Source organism: Oreochromis aureus, linkage group 3 (assembly GCF_013358895.1).
Source record: "Oreochromis aureus strain Israel breed Guangdong linkage group 3, ZZ_aureus, whole genome shotgun sequence".
NCBI classification, from domain to species: Eukaryota; Metazoa; Chordata; class Actinopteri; order Cichliformes; family Cichlidae; genus Oreochromis; species Oreochromis aureus.
The window spans coordinates 100,598,240-100,621,466 of record NC_052944.1 but is presented as its reverse complement, the minus strand read 5'-3'; the positions used below and the strand labels follow the sequence as shown (position 1 = coordinate 100,621,466).

At 42.1% G+C, this 23,227-nt stretch overlaps 1 protein-coding gene across 1 annotated transcript in view; it reads left to right on the top strand.

Annotated features, from left to right (window-relative positions):
- The window catches only part of LOC120434845 (NACHT, LRR and PYD domains-containing protein 12-like), a gene marked incomplete at its 3' end in the record, with an annotated part of 35,195 nt that overhangs the window by 5,805 nt on the left and 6,163 nt on the right, over nucleotides 1-23,227 (top strand). Inside the window, exons 4-9 of the mRNA XM_039603303.1 lie at nucleotides 264-342; nucleotides 3,651-3,855; nucleotides 4,013-5,813; nucleotides 7,684-7,857; nucleotides 8,315-8,488; nucleotides 15,836-15,842. Of these exons, the coding sequence (XP_039459237.1) occupies nucleotides 264-342; nucleotides 3,651-3,855; nucleotides 4,013-5,813; nucleotides 7,684-7,857; nucleotides 8,315-8,488; nucleotides 15,836-15,842 (2,440 nt within the window). The remainder of the gene's footprint in view (nucleotides 1-263; nucleotides 343-3,650; nucleotides 3,856-4,012; nucleotides 5,814-7,683; nucleotides 7,858-8,314; nucleotides 8,489-15,835; nucleotides 15,843-23,227) is intronic.

Genomic DNA, 23,227 nt, shown 5'->3' with positions numbered 1-23,227 from the left:
ACAGCATTTAATATGATGTCAGCCAAGAGTTCAACATATAACAGCTTAAACTGTTCTAAAAAGGATTTTTCACAGGTTTAAAAGTGTTTACGGGAAATGTTAACGGTTCTTTTCAGAAGCACATACGTGAGGTCAGACACAGGGAAGCAGCAACACTGATTGAACACAGATTTTAGAGGCTAAATTCATATATTACGTGTGTGTGTGTGTGTGTGTGTGTGTGTGTGTGTGTGTGTGTGTGTGTGTGTGTGTGTGCTCCACAGAGTGGACCAGCAGAGCTCAGAGGTTCCCAGTGGTCAGTCTGCCCAGCAGCATCAAACACAGCTGGACTCCATATTTATGGTCTGTACATGTACAACAACTACTTTATTATTAATATTAATAATAATACATTTGTTTATAGGTCCCTTTCAGAACACCAAGGACTCTGTGGACTAAATGACCAAAAGAAACAAACTTTGAAATCAGACGGTCAAATGTGATCACAGGGAAACGTTTTAAACATCGAGGCTTTAAACAAAAACCAAAGTGAAACAGTTTGTAGTCGAGATCAGTGGGAATGAAGCTGAATAACTGTTTCTACGATAACTTTGAGCAATAAATGACATATATGATGGAAATTAGCAGCATTAGCACTTACTAATGAAGTGAGTCGACACTGGGCTGTATTGAGACGACCACATTAGGTGGTCCTCAACTGTAATGGAAACCAGTGGATCCAGTCCAGTCGTGGCGACCTGTGGTGAGTCGATCTGAGCAGCTACTAATGGAAACGGGGCCATAGATGTGTTTGTGCTTAATAACAATGAATCACAGGATTTTTACATTACTGTTAAAATCTCATGTTGTTTGTTAAAGTGTGCAGTTCAGGGTGTGTTACTAAAACTGTGGTTTGCTCACTTTCCAAAGACCCAGCCCCCATAAAAAGCAGCCAATCAGCTTCTAAGAGTGACACACCCACACATATCAAGTTAACTCTGGTCTAACACACTTGGATTTAGCTTGAGGAAGGTTCCTGTACGAGGACTGAAAATGATTTAAAAAGCAGCCAAAGATCAACTTTGACACACCGTCATAAAGCCTGCAGAGCAAAGAAAAACTAGCTGAAAGTCTGGCTGCTCTTATGAAAAGTACAGAGAAATTATGGGTCGCTCAACACTTTTGCACAATATAAGAGTTTAAATAAATCTAAAGAACAACTCAAAATCCTACAATCATACTGAGAAAATCATCTACAGCTAACTATCCAAGTGGATTTGTTTAAGACAGCTCCATCTGCTGGTGGCCCTCTGCAGGTGCATGAAAGGGGCGTGTTTATAGTGAAAGTAGTAGAGAAAGTAAACCCCATGGGAAGGAGGGAGGACTCTCAGCGGCTTCCAGCTCATATTCAGCCATTTGACTTCTCACTGAAAGCAGCAAGTTTGAGTGTCTGTACCTTAATTAGAAGAGATAACATGGCCATAGTAATTAGAGTTGATTGAGCAATGCTGTCCTTGTAATGTAGTTTATGATTTTTATACATCTTTTTGTGGACAAGTCCAGTTTTACTGTAGAGCCTCTCAAGTTGGTGACAGCAGTCAAAGTTCACGTGTAAACCAGAGCAGCAAATCAGGTCCAAATGTGTTGTTCACAGTGAGTGGGATCATCATTGGCTGCTATGTTAACATCCTGCAGCAGGATGTGTTTGGTCAGAGAATGGATAGATCACTAAGTCATTGTTGAGTTTAGGGGGACAGTAGACAGCTGGAGTAGGTTCAGCCAGTTGACACACAGTAGATAAAAATAACTGAAGGCAGGAGCAGACACCTGTATGACTTTCCACCTCTCACATAGATTATTGTCCCTGGGCAGAGCCACAGGGCTGGCAGATGTAAACAAACCTGGAGGAGAGGATTTATTCAACTGAGAAAAGTCACAGAGTTGTGTCTTGATGCTCAATCATCCAGGTAAGTAAATCCCAAAAAGGTTGATTCTGTTCATCTGGATGTTTTCAGTGGGAGAAATGTTTCATCATTATCAAGTGACTTTTTCAGTCTCAGCTGACTGCAGGTTATAAACAGCACATTTGTATAATGACTGAAACCAGCAGCACTGAAAGAACTGTGAAGACTGTGAGGTCAGTTCATTGATCATTGGTAGGCATATTGTCAGGACCATTGATCAACAACCACTGATCAATGGCCATGAGTCCCATTCACAGAGAGTTGGGGAATGGCTGCAATCACAGCATTGTAAGATGGTGACAGATGTACCCTTAGGCCCCTCCTCCATTCAGAGATGGTCTTTCCCTTTTCATGTAAATGGCCTCCTTGACTCCGCCCTCAAACCAGCATTCATATTTACTCAGGACTAGGGCTGCTCGATTATGGCAAAAATGATAATCACGATTATTTTCACTGAAATTGAGATCTCGATTATTTGACGATATTTATTTAACAATGTATTGAATAATGGCTTTAAAGATTGTCAAAAAATAATATAAAATAGTAATAATAGTAATAATTTTCATAAAAATTGCATAATAGTGTGCAAATACTGATAACAGTGCAAATGTTTGCAATATAAAAAATAAATGAAAAAATTTAAACATCTATGTTTAGCAAACTTCAAAATACTGCACAATATTTATGCATACAAATAACCAAACATCAAGGCAAGCTGTGTAGCCACACAATGCACAATTGCATCAAACTGACATTGAGGTACGTCAACTAAAGTTGCTGCTCCTTCATTGTTTGATCGTATGTCACTTTGTGAGCGGTCTTCAAATGTTTGAATAAATTTGTAGTGTTACTCTGTGGTGCAGCTACGACACCGTAGCAAAGTTTACACACTATGTCTACTCGATCCATGTCTGACTCCGCAAACCCATAATGTTTCCACACCACTGAAGTCGTTTTACCTCTCTTTTCAACCAACGGCATTCTTTCTTCAGCAGCCGTTATCCTCTCCAAATAACTTATGCTTAGCTTTCCGAGCTTCCCTCGGGTCCTCTTAATTGTTGTGATGCGTGTTCGAATCGCAGAGAGGTGCGCTCGTTTTACCACACAGAGCAGCGTGAGAGTAAAGCATGAGGGAGGTGCTAATAATCGGCTCAGTCATTTTTAATGATCGTTGAAAGCTCAGATTGTAATTTAGATTAAAATTCGATTAATTGAGCAGCCCTACTCAGGACCTTCTTGATGTTATGTTCTTCTGCTTCCCTGGCTGCTGTGTCTGTGGAGATGGTGTTTGTTCTGTGTTGTAGCGTCCTGATGACACCCAGTTTGTGCTCCCGTGGATGATGAGAGTCAAACCTTAAATACTGATCTGTATGTGTAAACAGAGTGAACCTTTAAGACCAGTTGGCTGTACAATCAACTCAGTCACCTGAAACATCTCCAAGTTTCTGGCTTCGATCATCAACCCGTTGGTAGTTCAGCTCTGAACACCAGTGAAATGTTTCTCCCACTGAAATCGCTGCATTCATATGAACAGAATCAATGTTTTGGGATCATGGAGTTGTGGACAAAGTCTCAGTTAATCAGATGAAGTCAGACTTACAATTGGTGAAGCGATCATGGATGATATGCTCCTTGATCATAAAGAAGTGGATGTTGTGTAGACTGAAGTTCAGAGTGGTGGCTCATTCATAAAGTATCCTGTTCCAGCTGCTGGAGGACAACATCATCACTTTTGTGAAGAACGAGCTGAAGAAGATCCAGAAGGCTCTGAATCCAAATAAGCCCCAATGCTTGAAGTTTCAGAGGGAGGATGATGAGCAGAGAAGCAGCAGAGAGGCATTTGTGAAGATCACAGTGGACTTCCTGAGGAGAATGAAGCAGCAGGAGCAGCTGGCTGACCGTCTGCAGAGACGTAAGAGGATTTCTTACTTAAGGTTTTAACCTGTTAGATAAATGAGACACTTATGACACCAGTGTGTTCAGTCATTTCTCAGTGGGTCAGAAACTGTCATCAGCGTTTTGTAAAATATGATTGTTGAAGTTATACTTTTATTATTATTATTGTTCAGAACTTCCAGCTGCTGTTTGTCATCGTAACCTTAAATCCACACTGAAGAAGAAGTTCCAGTGTGTGTTTGAGGGGGTCGCTAAAGCAGGAAACCCAACCCTTCTGAATGAGATCTACACAGAGCTCTACATCACAGAGGGAGGGACTGCAGAGGTCAATGATGAACATGAGGTCAGACAGATTGAAACAGCATCCAGGAAACCAGACAGACCAGAAACAACCATCAGACAAGAAGACATCTTTAAAGCCTCACCTGGAAGAGATGAACCAATCAGAACAGTGCTGACAAAAGGAGTGGCTGGCATTGGGAAAACAGTCTTAACACAGAAATACACCCTGGACTGGGCTGAAGACAAAGCCAACCAGGACATCCAGTTCATATTTCCATTCACTTTCAGAGAGCTGAATGTGCTGAAAGACGAAAAGTTCAGCTTGGTGGAACTTGTTCATCACTTCTTTACTGAAACCAAAGAAGCAGGAATCTGCAGCTTTGAAGACTTCCAGGTTGTGTTCATCTTTGATGGTCTGGATGAGTGTCGACTTCCTCTGGACTTCCACAAAACTACAATCCTAACTGACCCTAGACAGTCCACCTCAGTGGATGTGCTGCTGATAAACCTCATCAGGGGGAAACTGCTTCCCTCTGCTCGCCTCTGGATGACCACACGACCTGCAGCAGCCAATCAGATCCCTCCTGACTGTGTTGGCATGGTGACAGAGGTCAGAGGGTTCACTGACCCACAGAAGGAGGAGTACTTCAGGAAGAGATTCAGAGATGAGGAGCAGGCCAGCAGGATCATCTCCCACATCAAGACATCGCGAAGCCTCCACATCATGTGTCACATCCCAGTCTTCTGCTGGATCACTGCTACAGTTCTGGAGGATGTGCTGGTAACCAAAGAGGGAAGACAGCTGCCCAAGACCCTGACTGAGATGTACATCCACTTCCTGGTGGTTCAGGCCAAAGTGAAGAAGGTCAAGTATGATGGAGGAGCTGAGACAGATCCACACTGGAGTCCAGAGAGTAGGAAGATGATGGAGTCTCTGGGAAAACTGGCTTTTGATCAGCTGCAGAAAGGAAACCTGATCTTCTATGAATCAGACCTGACAGAGTGTGGCATCGATATCAGAGCAGCCTCAGTGTACTCAGGAGTGTTCACACAGATCTTTAAAGAGGAGAGAGGACTGTACCAGGACAAGGTGTTCTGCTTCATCCATCTGAGTGTTCAGGAGTTTCTGGCTGCTCTTCATGTCTATCTGACCTTCATCAACTCTGGACTCAATCTGCTGGAAGAACAACAAACAACCTCGATGTTGTCTAAATTAATTAGCAAACCAAACCTACAATCTTTTCACCAGAGTGCTGTAAACAAGGCCTTACAGAGTCCAAATGGACACCTGGACTTGTTCCTCCGCTTCCTCCTGGGTCTTTCACTGCAGACCAATCAGACTCTCCTACGAGGCCTGCTGACACAGACAGGAAGTAGCTCACAGACCAATCAGGAAACAGTCCAGTACATCAAGGAGAAGCTCAGTGAGAATCTGTCTGCAGAGAAAAGCATCAATCTGTTCCACTGTCTGAATGAACTGAATGATCGTTCTCTAGTGGAGGAGATCCAACAGTCCCTGAGATCAGGAAGTCTCTCCACAGATAAACTGTCTCCTGCTCAGTGGTCAGCTCTGGTCTTCATCTTACTGTCATCAGAAAAAGATCTGGATGTGTTTGACCTGAAGAAATACTCTGCTTCAGAGGAGGCTCTTCTGAGGCTGCTGCCAGTGGTCAAAGCCTCCAACAAAGCTCTGTGAGTACATCTGTAATCAGTCTTTTATTTATAACATAAACAGTGTCATGTGTGATGGCTGCTTAAAATTTTAAACATATTTAATTAAATGATCATCAGCACTAAATAAAGTAGGTTTTATTTAATGTTTGATAGCAGCAGTAAATGTCAGAGGGTCTTAAATATTTCTCGGTTTCAGTTTTTATCAAAGTCATATCCAGAATCATCCTGTAAGTAAACTTTATACCGCAGCTTTCACAGGTGAAAAAACACAAAGTGCTTTACAATAGAAACGGGCAATAAAAACACATTAAACTGCAAACACTGAACATCATACGGCCTAAAACTAGTTAAAGGCCAATTTGAATACTAGAGTCTGAACAAATGAGGTAGTGGGACCATTAACAGCCTTTGACTGGAAGATCTCAGACTGTGAGAAGAGCTGTAGGGTTCTAGAAGGTCAGAAATATAGGCTGGGACTTGACCACACCGGGCTCTAAAAGTAAGGACTGAAATTTTAAATGAATTCTAACATGAACTGGTTACCAGTGTAAAGAGATTAAACTGGAGTAATGTCCAGTCTATTTCATGTGCTGGTTAAAAGCCGAGCAGCATCATTCTCCACTGACTGAAGACGTCCAAAGACTGTGATGGAGCCATAGGTGATAATCATCAACTCCCTCATTCCTCCTCTGGTCTTATTGCTCAGCTGGAGATGAGTTAACTTCTATATGTTACAATCAGCCTCACCAGTACAGTTCCCAGGATCTGCAGCTGCTGGCAGATTCAATCAGATTCATCGTGTTTCTTCACGTTTCTTGTTGACAGATTTATTTGCTTGATTGATTTTTTTTCAATCTCTCCTATGTCATCACTTTGATTTCCGACTTTATGCAGTCTGTGAACCATGACAGTTTGTGACAGAATACAATGATCAGTGAGGACCCAGAGGACACTGAGATTTACACTGTGCAGAATGAGACTTGAGACTTTATCTCACTGCTTTGTGGACGACTGATGGAAGGACTAATCACTATATCTGCTTTAGTAGAAATAATTTCCATGAAAAGTTCACTGGTTCAGTCTCCCAGAATCTCTCGATCATATCTTGACAAGCCCTCACTCACCAGGATGTGAGCCAGCCTTCCCTCTCATTGCTGAATGCTTACACACTCATCACCTGTTCACAGAATGAGGACTCATCACTTGTTTTTCTTTAGCGTTGCCTTCAATGAACAAGTTCCAGGTCTTTATATTTAAACAGGGAACATTTTTAAAACTAAAACATTTTTTAGTTAACCATAAATATTAATAAGATGAGATAAGATAAGATAAGATAAGATAAGATAACCTTTATTAGTCCCACATGTGGGAAATTTGTTTTGTCACAATGCACACGGACATTTGTCTTTGATGTACAGGTTCAACATAAGAAGTAATTTAAATTAATCACAAACATTATTATCAAATAACAATTTTTCAAATTATGTTTTTATTTTGTGTTTGTTTTTTAGGCTGAGTGTTCCTGGCCTCTCAGAGAGAGGCTGTGATGCTCTGTTCTCAGTTCTCAGCTCCCAGTCCTCTAGTCTGAGAGAGCTGGACCTGAGTATCAACACTCTGCAGGATACAGCAGTGAAGCTTCTGTCTGCTACAGTGGAGAGTCCACAGTGTACCCTGGAAAAGCTCAGGTCAGATCAAGTAATATTCTAAAATCTTTATGAGTTAACACAAGAAGTCAAACAAATTCTAAACAAATAAAGGTTAGCTTTTATTCTTGTTTTTTCATGAAACACATGAGAGAGAGGGATCTGTTTATTCTGAAGTTATAATCATCTGTCATATTTCTAATGTCTTTACCACGTGGAATTTTAAAAATTTTCTGTTCCCCCAGACTGAGTCTCTGTAACTTGTCACAGAGAAGCTATGAAGCTATGTCCTCAGTTCTCAGCTCCCAATCCTCCAGTTTGAGAGAGTTGGACCTGAGTAACAACAACCTGCAGGATTCACCATTGACGTTTCTTTCTGCAGGACTGACAAGTCCACACTGTAAACTGAATACTCTGAGGTGAGATCAAGTTATGTTGTGCTTTTCATCAGTTGACAGGATTAACCAATAACAATCCACTACTTGGAAAAAAAACTTCTGCAATAGTTTTATGATAATTTAATGAGCAGAGAGAGTTATTGATCAATGTTGATCAATGTGTCAGCTACTTTGGTGTTAATGCGCTACCCTCACTGCCCGGCACATGGAGCCCAATTGGTATTTGCAATAGAATACCAGAATTAATTAACCATTGTGTGACTACCATGTTGCCCTTTTGTTGTTGTTGTTTCTTTGAGCAGTATATTTTAGTCAGTAAATGTCAGTGTCATCCATTTGTTGTATCTTAATATGAATGAAGGATTTCTAAAAATAAAAAATAAAAACAGGATTAATTGCTAAATCTAATAACTCTTCAGTGCACCCTCACTGCACTTTAACAACAGTGTTTGTTAAATGTTTATCTTCCATTTTTCAGACTGAGTCACTGTCAGTTCTCAGAGAGAGGCCATGCATCTCTGTCCTCAGCTCTCAGCTCCCAGTCCTCTAGTCTGAGAGAGCTGGACCTGAGTAACTCTGACCTGCAGGATTCAGGAGTGAAGCTTCTGTCTGCTGGAGTGAAGAGTCCACACTGTAAAATGGAAACTCTCAGGTCAGCATTTACATTTTTCTATTGTTGATCATTTCAAACCTGATTTATATTGCTGCACAAACATTAACTTGATAAAAATGTCTTAATGTAAATAATCAGTTTCTGGGGTAATTAGGGATTTTGTTTACTTCTTGTTTTCATTTGAAATTAAATGACAAATCTGATTTTCTCAGTCAAAAAGCTTTATTTCAGCAGCACTTCATTGACCAAACCTTCCAGTTCGATTCCTGCCTGTATTCTGAAGGCTTTTACAGAGCTGTTTGGAGCCATTGCTCTAACACTGTGTAAATGTAACAGGGCTTGGTGTTGATGCTAACAGTGCTAGCTGCTTCAGGCTCTATTTGCACATTATCAGCACATTTAGCTTATTATAAACAGCATATAAAACAGCTAGTACTGCTGGGACTTTATATTTTACAAGTTAACCTGAGCCAATCAGTGAAAAGTCGAGCCATGACAGCTGTATGTTGCTGTGAGAAGAGTGGGGCTACATGCAGTGATGCTAGTGTTAGCCTGTTAGCTTCAGCAGGTGGTCAGTATGAGACCAGAAGAGCGTCTGCATCAGCAGGGCTCCATTTCACTGCAGTGTTACATTCTTCATATATGCATGCTGGACATTTGAATGGACTGAATATGTCACGGTCGCAGGTTTGTTTTTTTTTGTAGTTTAGACTTCTCGTTTTTTTGTTTTCCTTAAAATATTAAATAATTTATCACGTTATCAATTAATTTATTATTAATGTCTAAATAAGGGTGATAGTGTGACCTGTGTGGGTTGTCTTCAGGTTCTCTGCTTCCTCCCACAGTCCAAAAACATGCATGCTGGGTTAACTGGAGTGATTGTGAGCATAAATGTTTGTCTGTCTCTGTCCTAGCTCGGTGTTTACCTGGCTACATCACCATGGTTACTGATGCTGAACCTATAACCTGGTCTGGATCAGGTTATGTTCAGAGTTTGTGTTTAAAATCAACTGAAGTGCCTCGTTTTCACTGATTCTTTCATTCACAGAAAGCTTTAAGTGTGATATAGATTCAGTCATATCTGACTAATGCCAGTGAATGAGGCCCAGCTGTAAAGTCACAGCAGTCACACTGTATGTGTCTCATTGTCACTGGAGTTTAGGCTCCATACATTCAGCTGGTGTTGCAGAAAAAGTAGAAATGTTTCTGTTTGGTTCTAATCTGCTGCTGAGTCTCTTTTACAAAGATAGAACTGTAGCTAATTGTGTTCATGTAGCCAGTTAGGAAAAATCCAAGTCACCCTCAGACACAGCAGACATTTAGTGATAATCTCACTGTATGTGGTCTTTTAGTGCCTCCTAGTTGTGAACTTGTGGAGTGGTGTTCGTCTGGGTGACGAGTGTAATTGTTGGGTGAGACACACCGAGCCTGCATGCTGGTAGCTTAGCCACAGCTTGGGTGTGGAGAAGCTAAAAAAGAAGGTATTCTAGTTTGTAAGGAGGAAAAACGGAGTTAAAGAGAGGCTGAGGGTAACACAGAGCAGCCATGAAAGCTGCTCACACAGTTTAGACAGTTTAGCATCAAATGATCTAGTGAGTTAGCTCCCAGCTAACTAGTAGACCAGCTAACTAGCAAACCAGCTAACTGCAGCCACAAGCTGCGACTGCGTCTTTCTAACAAGAGCGTCAGACACTCAGACTGGTTTTCTTTGTGGATGATGATGTATTCTCACACTGATCCTTCATGGTGATGCTGCCTTTCATCCACTGCTCCTGGATTCCTCATCATCATCTCCATCAGCCCTCACAGTACTCCACCTTCATCAGCTTCATGTTCAGGAGCCTGGATGGACAGTAATTCTTTCCATGGGTTATGGTGGGACATTGAGAGCTGAAGTCAAACAGCAGTGAGAAATGAAAGACTGATTCATTTCTATTTAGTCTTGTGATGTGCAGCTTTGTTCAGAGCATTAAGGCCCAGCAAAGATAACTGAGGTCATAGAGTCACTGATGAAACCTGTGTGCTTATAGAAACTGAAACCAGATGAACCAGAATAGAAGGACATGAAAATGAAGTGTCAGCTACACAAAGGCAAAGCTGTTCAGTTGTTGCTGTGAGTTATTTAAATGGAGGATGGAGTCAGACTTTAAGCTGCTGGACTCAGTCACTATATCCTGTTCTCCTCATAGAACCTGGATACACAGACTCACCTGTGACACCGTGACAAACAGTGTGTGCTACACACACATTAGAAAGTGGATCAGTCACACTTGTACAATCATTTGTAGTGCTGGGCAACCATGAACACTTTGAATGACCATTAATGGCATTGTTACAGCAACATTCAATCATGAGTTCAAAAGTAGTGTATTGTGTACTTATTTTAATAGTACTGCAGTATGAGAAGTGCAACATTCAGTGTGCAGAAACAAATCAGGTGCTTTCTAACAGCAGTATTCCCTTTAACACAGTAGCAGTTCAAGTATTTCTGTCACTCTGAGCTGAAACATGAATCTAATCAAATCAAATAGCAAATCAAAGTTCTTTGTCTCTGCCAGGACGTCAACATTTGATCTATTTTTTTTACAAAGTTCCCCTCACAGTCCGGAGCCACCAACATAACATTATAACAGGCACCTTTGATCAGCAGCAAGTGAACATTTATAAATGTGTGTTTTCAGAACAGGAACCAGCAGAACTATTTTTCTGTTATCAGGTAGCAGCACAAACGCTCATCAGCTCATTTACCGTGCAGGGACTTAGAGTGTGTGAAGTGTGTGTTTGTACTGATTCAGTTAAAAGGACTAGATCAGGGGTGCCCAATCCTTGTCCTCGAGAGCTACTGTCCTGCAGCTTTTAGATGCATCTCTACTCCAACACAGCTGAATCAAATAGTTGGATTACCAATTCGGCATGCCATCAAGTCTGGCAAAGGCCTGATAACGAGCCATTCATTTGATTCAGGTGTGCTGGAACAAGGACGCATCTAAAAGCTGCAGGGCAGTAGCTCTCGAGGACTGGGATTGAGCACCCCTGGACTAGATGTTACAGTCCCTGATAATGCATTGCTTTAGATGGAGAGACTCTTGAGGGATGGCTGTTATGAGGAAAGCCCAGAAACTTTGCCAGCAGCACACATCGTTGTGTGCCTCAACTTTCGGTCTTTTACCCAGGCTAATCTGCCATTTTCCTTCCTTGGTTAGGTTTAGGGATTAGAGATCGATCTAGATTATCATTTTAAATTTGGGACACATCGTCAGTAGTGGACCTTGGATTCATCAGGTGTTTCGGCCATTATCACTAGACACCCTCTAGACCAGGGGTCGGCAACCTGCGGCTCCGGAGCCGCATGCGGCTCTTTAGTCCTTATAGTGCGGCTCCACGTGGTTTGGGCAAATAAATTAGAAGTATTTAGCTGAAGTGTATTTTATTTATCTTAGTTCTTTTTAACTCGTAGTTCTAAAATGGAAGATTATTGTGATATTGAAATATAAAAATAAAAATAAAATTATATTCTATTATTTTTTCATCGCTCAAAATAAGAGTCACACTCGCGGAAGGAAACGCCGTGCATTTATCGAGACTTTCAACCCCAGATAGGCCAATTATGGATCTTCGGATTCACATTATGTCAGCAGCTGTTCTCCACCGTGAACTATGTTAAAGACAAACACCATTCACGCCTGACAGATGACAGCTTACAGTCCTGCGTAAACTGACTTCGTACAGCCCCGATTTGCAGACGCTGTGAGCAGAGGTTCAGGAGCAGAAGTCCCATTGTAAACAAATCATGGCAGACCCGACGATGTTTCCATGAGCATGCTTTTGAGCATCTCTATATTGAGCACTTTTCACACATGGTTGCTGTACGCATACAGCCGGCTGTAGCTTTTCAGCTCACAGCCCGACATACACCACCAACAACACAACAGCACAGATAGCGCAGACGTAAAGGCGGCGAGGCGTGATTGCGGGTGTTGCTCAGGTGCGTCCACCTCCCCTGCAGCGGCGCTGCAAACCACGCCCCACCGCATGCATTAACCAGGTAAAATACATATTTAGGCAGAATTTTGCAAATATCCATCTTTCAGCAGCATAGAGCTTTTTTCCAATTATTTTTTAAGAGTCAGGTCAAGGCTCCAACAGCCCAAAGGTGATATAAGGGTGGTGGCTCACAACAGTTTTTGTTTGCTGGATCATTTTAGTTCAGCTGGGTGTCTTTCCTTTTGTTATATTTCTTTAAGAGTTCAAAATGTGTTGATTATATAAATATAATTTAATTTTCTCTGTTGCACTTCATGGATTTCATAAGCAGCACACCTTAGTTGTTCACACAAAGCATAAAGATAAAAAAACAATATATACAGTGTTATCTTCATTTTAGATGTCAAAAAGTATTTGCGGCTCCCAGTGTTTTCTTTTGCGTGGAAACCGGGTCCAAATGGCTCTTTGGGTGTAAAAGGTTGCAGACCCCTGCTCTAGACACTAGACACCCCTGCCAGGGTTGATCAGGCCCCTGAGTGTGTCACTGATTTATGTTAAATTGTTATTTCCCTTCTTCTTCTGTTTAGTTTCCTACAGTTTATTTTCCATTCACTGCAACTGAGTAATAATTCTTACCACTTTAGCATTTATGGAGCCTCATTTCTTCAAAGGGATAGAAAAGGTGATAGAGACAAGTAAGACAAAAGGGACAAGATAGGAGAGAGGAGAGCGTCTGGTCTGGCTTCCACACCTTCCGCCGAATCGGGCTGTTCGCTCTACCTCCCCACTGCCTCCCAGAAAAGGGAAGAAGAGCAGAGGGGAGAAGAGTGGAATATTTCTTTTCTCTCGTGGTTAGCTGACTGCCTTAGCTGCCCAAGTGATGTCAGCCCTTTTTAGCCATAGCCAGTGACTGGTCCTCTCAGCAGTGTTAGCTAGTTCTTGTTAAGGTTCATTATGAGGAGAGAGAGATGGTGGAGATCGGAATAACACACTGACCCTGTCAGGTGGAGTCAACGAAGATTTTAATGAAACACACGCAGCGTGGGAGATCTGTACCCAGACAGCATCAGATCTCATCTCCAAAACTTCAGAACACAGTTTTATACATCGGGGTATTAGAACGCCCCCTCTTGCGTCAGATAAACACAATACATGGATACGTCAAATCAAAACCACAATGACTTTTAACACAGTTTAAAAAGATCATTCTCTTCGCCTTGAAGCCAGGTGCTTCCTGTCACTGCCGGACGCTCGCTTATCGTCTGGAACAAACTGTCACGTACGCAGGCACAATTTTCAGCCACAAGCAAAACATGATTAAACTTTCACCTATAAATGATTCCCTCTGACTAAGTGTGTGTGTGTGTGTGTGTGTGTGGTTACGTGTGTGTCTATGTGCTAACCACAATCGCACCCTATTTCACCTCGCCGACTAGCTCCTGACCTCTCACCAGACAGAGAGACAGAAGCTGCTCTCGTGTATGTAATAACCGAACCGAAACTATGTATGTGTACTCTACTGAATAAATATTTTAATCAAGAACCTCTACTAAAAGCTTAATCAAAAAATATAAAAGTATAAAAGATAATAGCATCATCGAAACTGCTCCTCAGACTAACTTTCACTCAGACTCTGGTTTCGGTTTCACTTCCTGCAAAGCATGTAACTTCCTGTCTTATTTTGGCACAGAGTTACTCTGCGTTAGGCCTTTTCTTTCACCATGCAGTCTGCATATAAACATTTAAGATTCTAGATTCAAAAGCATTTCGGGTTATAGATTCAACTCAACAGTTTAAAATGGTTATAACTGCACCTGTAATAAAAGCTTAATTGGGTGCCAATATGTTTAAACATCTAAATGCAATATCACTATTAATAAATGCGTCAATGCAAATGCTTGTTATATGATTATGATGCAATAGCAATAACAAAATAATGAAACTAGAAATAGTAAAATGAAATGATAAAAATGGCAGAAAAATAACACCTCATTCCCTTACATTCTCTTATAGCCTGCCGTTGCGCCTGTCCTCTGATCCCGATCTCTCTAAGCAGCTTTGCTGTTGCACTGGCAACAAAGCCCCTGCACCCCACTTCCACCTGGCGTACCTTGATCTTCCTCTGTCTTCTGCCTCAGATCCAAGTCCACCTGCATCTGCCAATCCCTGGCGGCCTTTAGTGGGCCCAGGTCTGGGTTTGAGGGGCTTGTCCTCGGCTTGTCTCCTTCCTGTACAAATGCTGATGAAAACTGACGCTCCTCTTGGTTCTTTGAGCGTTGATGGATTTTCTTTTGCACTCAACTTTCTCGGCTAGACACCTGAGAACCTGGTTGTGTCTCCATGTGTATCTGCCCTCAGTAAGGCTGGTCCTACAACCAACAAAGATGTACTTGAGTGTGGCTGGAACTGTACACAGATTTCCCTCCAACAACCCTCTGTTCCTTCAGTAAGTTGGTGGCTGAGGCCCGAACTTCAGCCTCTCAGATCTGGGTAAACACTTGAGCTCCTTGAATCTGGCTCCAGTGCAGCAGCAGTTTTCACATATACAACGTTGGCATTTTGTTTGCGTGTCTCCAGGTCTGTTCTGAATACAGACTTGAATTTGACCACGTAGGCGGGGTCATCATCTGAGCTCTCCATCACCTGAGAGAGATGACAAAACACAGGCAGAATCACAGAGCATGAAACCAACTTTTCTCCTCCCAGAAGTTCAGTCACAGACCTGCAGCAGAAACAAGAATCAAAGCTTCAAATGACGTAGAGCATTCATTTACTTATATACACAAACATGCCCTCTACATACAGAGGCTGTTTGTCTCTCACACACAGACAGGACACTGAGAAATACATCATGTTAAATATACCTGCAGACTTCCAGCTGTGTTTCCAACCTCTGCACTCTGTCCGTGTCACCTGTAGTTGCCATGGCAACCTTGGTGTTGTGTGTAGGGGGCGTCCCTGAGCGGCTGCTCGTTTCTGCCGATCCTTTTGAATCATGTCCAGAGTGAAGTCCATCTGGTTGGACTGTCTTGTATCAGTGACTCTTTCTTTTGTCCACGTTCAGTTTGTTGCTGTTCTAATTCTGCAGCGTTTGCTGGACTGTGTTTAAAGTGGCCCACAAGGTCCTGTATTCTTCTTGTGATGGTGCGTCTTGAGGCTCATACATGCCGTCATTTGTTGATCCTAAGAACGTTCCTCAGACCGACTTCTTCAACAACACTAATCGGCCTGCAGTTTGTAGCTACTCACTTCACTATGGTGTTTGTTAGCTTGTCTTTCTTTAGTTTATCTAGACTCCTCCCACAAACTGATCCAACATAGTCTGCCCAAGCCTCCCACCTTTGTCTGGGTGGTTTGTTTGCTGCCATCAACAGCGTGAAATGCATTTAAGTGATACTTCAGACTTGAAGTACTCCAACGATAAAAACCTCAACTTTACTTCCAAATAACTTTAGTTGTATCAACACTGCCCTCTGGAACAGTTTAAAATGAACATGTCAAAGATCTGTACCTGTCTCCATGTTTCTGTCCCCGCCCCTTTCTTTCTGTCCTGGGTCATGTGAGCGCTGCAGTAGTATTAGGCCCACTCTCAATGCTCTCATTGGTTGAGACGCATAATGACGCCCATTTCAAGCCAGCACTGATCAACATCCCTCCTGTGACCCATGGCTTTTATATTCAGAGCCAGTGAGCACTTTCACAATAATCATGATTTTTAAAACTCTGTTAATGTGCAATAAAATAATTGTTGTGTTAATCAATTAATGAGTTAACGAGATAATAACAGGTTAACTTGCACTAATAATTAGACTTTGGTCACAAACTGATGTGATCTCCATGTTTCCTTTGTTGGACTGTGGATGAGTGTCAGAACTGAATGTACTGAGTAACACTCAGTGTTTAAATATGTGTCAGTTCCAGTTTTAGAGCTCTAAAGTGCAGCTATCATGTTAGGAATATGTTAGGAATAGACAGAAACACTGAGGTCAAATCTTTATTTTACCACTCGCTGCATTCTTGATGTTCATGAATTCAGCAGGTTCATGATTGTCTGCAGCATTAATCTCATATTTCCATCTAAAGTGTTGAATTTGACTGTTTGATGTTCTTTATGATCTCTGGCACCAGTTCATCTGTTCTGTGAGCGTGCACAGATCCTGAAGCAGAAAGCCTGGGTTAACAGAGAAATGATCATCACTGTGATGATGCTCATCATCTCTGACTGGGATTTGAGGTTTTGTCAAGCAGCAAAGAAAGCCTGGCTATGTTTGACTGGGTGTGGAAGCAGCTCCTAGTTTGAGTTCAGGAGACAGACACCCTCTCTACTTTGAAGATCAGCTTCAAACTTTCCTTTTTGATAAAGCTTATAGTTAGAGCTGGATCAGGTGACCCTGAACCATCCCTTAGTTATGCTGCCATAGAGATGAATAACAGATGGATTGTTGTTTTGTGTGTCTGCAGTCTGTCAGGCTGTCTGATCACAGAGGAAGGCTGTACTTCTCTGGCCTCAGCTCTGAGCTCCAACCCCTCCCATCTGAGAGAGCTGGACCTGAGCTACAATAATCCAGGAGACTCAGGAATGAAGCTGCTGTCGGCTGGACTGAAGGAACCAGGCTGGAGACTGGACACTCTCAGGTATGCAGAGAATGTCTGATAGAGGAGGAAGAGCTGGAAACATTTCCTGTGTCCTTCAGTCACTTCCTGTTTGTTTCCTGCAGATGACACATAAACAATCACACATGCAGGAATATTTTCAGGGACAGACACACTAGTCTAGCTGGATAGTACATGGATATTTATGTAGGGGGTCTCCAAGGAGTCTGTTTGCAGGATCATTTAGGTCACAGGTGTACCTGAGATAGATGCCACTGTGTACCTAATAAAGTGTCAGCCATGTGTATGTTTCCCATGCTGTATGTCCACAGTGACAGAAGGATGAAACAAGGATGTGAATCATTTCAGTCTGTGTGTTCACAAAGAGGCAGACAGGAGCAGCTAACATTTGGAAATGGAAGCTTAAATAATGACAAACTCTACATTTACAGCTGAATTCACAATAAATTTGTTCTCAAGTTTACATTTTTCTGTTATTGTTCTCAAACAACAGAATGAGAATGAAATATTGATTCTAACAGGGCCCATAAACAGCATTAGCTTAGCAGCATTAGCTTATCAGAGTTTCCATCATGGTCACACAAATCCTTAGCAGAGCAAAGTGGCCTACTTAGCAATAGCTGCTCAAGTTGTAGAAAGCAAGGGAAAACAGTATTAGCATTAGCTGCTAATGGCAGCCTACTTAGCATTAACTCCTCATTAACATAATGCTAATTCACATCAAATTAGCATTAACTGCTCATATTATTATAAGGAAAGAGAAAACGGTACTAGCATTGACTGCTAATACTTATTCATCCCTATCTAGAATAAGCCGCCAAAAGCAGCCTACTTGGCATTAACTCCTCACATCGTTGTTACCCAACAGAAAAGAGTATTAGTATTAGCTACTATCATTTTTAATAAGTAAGAGAAAACAGTGTTAGCATTATTAGATAATGCTAACTCACATTAAATTAGCATTAGCTATTTACAACAGCGTACTTGGAATTAGCCGCTGACATTGTTAAAAAGTAAGGGAAAACAGTATTAGCTTTAGCGCATAATACTAATTCACGTCAAAGTAGCGTTAGTTAATAACGGCAGCCTACTTAGCATTAACTCCTCACTAATATAATGCTTATTCACATCAAATTAGCATTAGCTGCTCACATTGTTAAAAGGGAAGGGAAAACGATCTTAGAATTAGCCACTAATGGCGTCCTATTTAGCATTAACTTTTCACATCGCAGGGGAAAAGTTAAAACTGAATGGAAAAAAGTGTTCATATTAGCTACTCATATTTTACCAGTGTTTGGGCAAAAATCTTGGGTTGTAAACATTTTAACATGGAAACAATTGCAAAATATACATTCATCCTGCATTCCTACCTTACCCTTATTCTTAGTATGTATTGCAATTACCTTTACAATGCACACAATGTAACACAAACAGAATATGAACATATTTCCACCTCATAACAATATACCTTGAACGCTAATATACACACCACCCTTCAACATTTCTGGTGAACTATCATCTCTCAATTAAATCCTTTAAATCTCAATACTTTTGATTGTCTCTTACTTCTGAAGTACTTCAAAGAAAGCTTTCAGTCTCGAGGTTAACTGAGATTCAGTGCATATATCCCACCCATTAAGAGTGCAAATGCAGAGGCCATGTCTTCCAGGTCATGCAGAACACCCTAGATGGTTATACCCACATCGGCTGGAGGAGTGCTGGCATCAGCTCTTTTGATGGTAAAGATAGCAAGAGTAATTTGTTCCAGCTCCCTCTTAACAGCTGTAGCTGTAGCTTAGACACAAAAACATAGAAAAATGGGGTCCAGTTAAAAAAAAGATAAGATAAGATAACCTTTATTAGTCCCACACGTGGGAAATTTGTTTTGTCACAGCAGGAAGTGGACAGTGCAAAAGTTATATAGCAAAAATTAGAATACAATAAGAATAAATACCGTACACAACTGTACAGAATAGAATAAAATAAAATACTATGTACAGTAAAATAAAATAGAATAAAATATACAATAGGATAAAAATAGAATACAAATGCTATATACAACTGAGTAAAAATACAATGATGCCAGAAAAGATTATAGCACTTGGTGTTATTGCACATGTGTGGAAGTCTTTGTTGTGCAGTCTGACAGCAGTGGGGAGGAAAGACCTGTGAAATCTCTCCGTCCCACAGCGTGGGTGCCGCAGCCACTGAAGGAGCTGCTCAGGGCTGTCAGAGTCTCCTGCATGGGGTGGGAGATGTTGTCCAACAGGGATGACAGCTTAGCCACCATTCTCCTGTCACTCACCACCTCCACTGGGTCCAGAGGGCATCCTAGAACAGAGCTGGCCCTTCGGATCAGCCTGTTCAGTCTCTTCCTGTCCCCAGCAGAGATGCTGCCGCCCCAGCAGACCACACCGTAAAAGATGGCTGAGGCCACCACAGAGTCATAGAAGGTCTTCAGGAGTGGGCCCTTCACTCCAAACGACCTGAGTCTCCGCAGCAGGTACAGCCTGCTCTGCCCTTTCCTGTAGTTATGAGTCCAGTCCAGTTTGTTGTTCAGATGAACACCAAGGTACCTGTAGCTGTCCACAGCCTCAATGTCCATACCTTGTATGTTCAGTGGTTGCAGTGGAGGATGTTTGTGCCTGCGGAAGTCTACCACCAGCTCCTTGGTTTTACTGGCATTGATCTGGAGGTAGTTCAGCTGGCACCAGTCCACAAAGTCTTGAGTCAGTCCTCTGTCCTCCTTGTCGTCCCCATCAGTGATCAGGCCGACTATTGCAGAGTCATCAGAGAACTTCTGCAGGAAGCACTGGGTGGAGTTGTGGGAGAAGTCTGCAGTGTAGATGGTTAAGAGGAACAGAGCCAGAACCGTTCCCTGTTGGGCCCCCATACTGCAGAAGACCCTGTCCAACACACAGCCCTGAGTCCTCACATACTGTGGTCGGTCGGTGAGGTAGTCCAAAATCCAGGTAGTGAGGTGATGGTCCACTCCAGAGTTCTCCAGCTTGTCCTTCAGAACCGAGGGAAGAATAGTGTTGAAGGCACTGGAGAAATCAAAGAACATGATTCTCACAGTGCTCCCAGCGGTCTCCAGGTGAGCGAGGGAACGATGTAGGAGGTGAATGACAGCATCATCCGCTTCAATGCCAGGCTGGTAGGCAAACTGAAGTGGGTCCAGTGATGAGATCACCAGGTGCCGAAGCTGAGCCAGGACCAACCGCTTCAGGGTCTTCATCAGGTGGGATGTCAGAGCCACCGGCCTGTAGCCGTTGAGGTCCTTGGGGCGTGAAGTCTTTGGCACTGGAACAACACAGGAGGTTTTCCAGAGCTGTGGGACTCTTCCCAGCCTCAGGCTCAGGTTGAAGAGGTGCTCCATCACCCCACACAGTTGGTCTGCACAGGACCTGATGACCCTTGAGCTGATGCCATCTGGGCCCGCTGCCTTCTTGCCATTAATCCTCCTCAGTTCCCTCCTAACCTGGGTGGTTGAGAGAGACAGGCTGGAGCCTTGTGATGAGTGTGTATTGGATGCTGTTGTTGGGGGTGGGGAGGAGTGAGCAGGGTGAGTAGAGGAGGTGTGAAGTGTCTGAGGTGTCAGAGGTGGAGCAGCAGCAGTGGGGGTGGGTGAGTCTGCAGCCGATGTTGGAGACTGCCTCATGGCTGAATCAAATCTGTTGAAGAAATGATTCAGTTCATTTGCCCACCTCACATCCCTCCCAGGCAGAGAGTTCTGATGTTTGTGGCCTGAGATGGTTCTGAGGCCTCTCCAGACTTCACCAACATTGTTTTGCTGAAGCTGGTTCTCCATCTTCTGCCTGTAGCTGTCCTTCCCGTTCCTTATCAGTCCCCTCAGCTCTCTCTGTACCCTTTTCAACTCCTCTTTGTCTCTGGATTTGAAGGCCCTCCTCTTCTGCTTGAGGACGGCTTTAATTTCTGGGGTAATCCAAGGTTTGTTGTTGGAGAAACACCGTACCCAGATAGCAAGGAAACATTGAAACAATGTTGAGTCAATATCAGGCGACGTCATTGAAGCAACGTTGAAGTGTGACGTTGACCCAACATCACTCTTGCACCCATTTTTAACGTTGAAACAACGTCAGGTTTTGATGTTGAATCAATGTTGAAACCTGACATTGATTCTACGTTATATTTTCTAACACTGTTGACATTGAAACAATGTCAGATTCTGATATTGAAACACTGTTGAGCTATGGTATTTATTTTCCACCTCTTTCGCACAGTTGCTTTTTATTGAAAAAAAACAAAACAAAAAAGGTCAATAGACATGTATCATTTGCAAAATACTTTATTAAAAGACAAAGTTTCCTATTTACATTTCTATGTTTCACGTCACTTTTATTATTTACTCCGGGATGGGGATGGATGATGTCGCCCCTGCGCGCCACCCGCACGATCTGGAGCATATCTGAGCCATTTCTGGACTGCTTGAGCAAAGACCAACTCAGACATAGAGTTCGCCCCTACCTGCTGCGCCAGGCCATCTAGGACAAAAATAGACACACACACAAAAAAACAAAGACAAAAAAAAGTGAATTAGAGCACATGAATAAGCTCTTGTTAACTGTCTTCAGCAGGGAGAAAGTATGTAAACTCCTAGGCTGATAAACATGAAAGTCACCAGGCGGAAATCAGCAAACTGCTGCATTTGATTCCCAAAGAGCTATAAGCTGAAAATGTGATATGTCTTAGCATGGTGTGCCGTGTATCCTTTAAAAAAAAAAAACATGGGGTCCTCGGGCTGTACAAAGTGTACAACCCGAGGACAAAAACAAGTCGAAGACCAAAGACTCCATCTCCAGATTAACCGGACATGAAAGTCTTGTTAAGAAAGACAAAGTAATATAGCAAAAACCAGACATAGGAAATGTGAAACGCACCCAGCACATCAATTGATCCCTTTATTGTTCACTTTAGGTTCATAAAACTACAATAAATGTTAAAACTTACCAAATATGCATCTGCAGCGCTGTCTCTTTAAATGCCCTTTTTGCTTTGTCTGGTCCTTGGTTTTTTTCCCTGCCCAGTTGAGTACAGAGGCCAGCTCCTTTGTAATGGCATAAACCATTACACGGCGGACTCGCACCTCCAGTGCGGTCCAGCAGCACCAATCAACGCAAAGCGTCTCACCTATAGACACATTTTATGAGATGGAATTAGCGTGTCTCATGTCTTAAATGTGTATGCAAGTGCTTGTGTGTTTACTTCATGTAATTGATGATAGAAACATGTCATTTAGTTTTCCTAAAGCCTGATTTTCAAGTCATACAAAGAATAAACCAAAGTATTGGCAGTACAATGTATTTCTATTCCCTTTTGTTGGATATTCATTTGTTAGTTCTTGTAACTGCTAAAAGTGTTTACTAGTTTTTGCCTGTCACATATATTTGTTATACCATGTAAACTGTGAAATTCCAAGATTTTCAAACTTGCCTTGTAATAGTGGCCTCACAGAGTCTCTGGAATCTACAGAAAAAAAAAATCACAACAAGATGACATTCAGGAGTATAAATTGGGTTTTTTTTTTTAGATAAGAGTACAATGACATTGTGATGCAGCTTTAAAGCTTTTTAAAAGCATACCATCTATAGGGAAGACATCAGACTCTGCATGCTGGCGAGATCGCAAAGCTGTGTCGGTTTGTGCCGGAGTGGCGAAAGGTGCCGGAAGCTGGGTGGGGCATTATGATGGTTGCTATCAGTGGGCTGGGGGCAGACTGCGGAGTGATGAGGGCTGTTTAGAAAAGATAATTTTTAAGTATTTAAGAATACAGACAACTTGTCAAAAAGTTTCCTCGTGTCAGACACAGATATGTACACAGACACTAGACAGTATTTTATTACCTGGTATTTTCACTCGAGGGGCCTGGGGAAACCGTTTTTTTGTAGGCTGCTCATCCTCTGAGTCCGTATATGTGTACAGGGATTTGGTCTAAAGAAAAGAAATTAAAACGGTCTTAAGTAATTGTAAATATGCTTTTGGCATATTGTTTCCTAAAGTTAGTTTGATTTCTAACAACACACACAGGAAACAGAGGCGTGCAAGAAGGTACAGTATACAATGAATTTTTGAAGTGCACAAGTGTACACGGCTTTGCATTTTAAAAAGTTTACAAACTTCCACTTTTGGACTATATTATGTGGTGATATTGCAGTATGC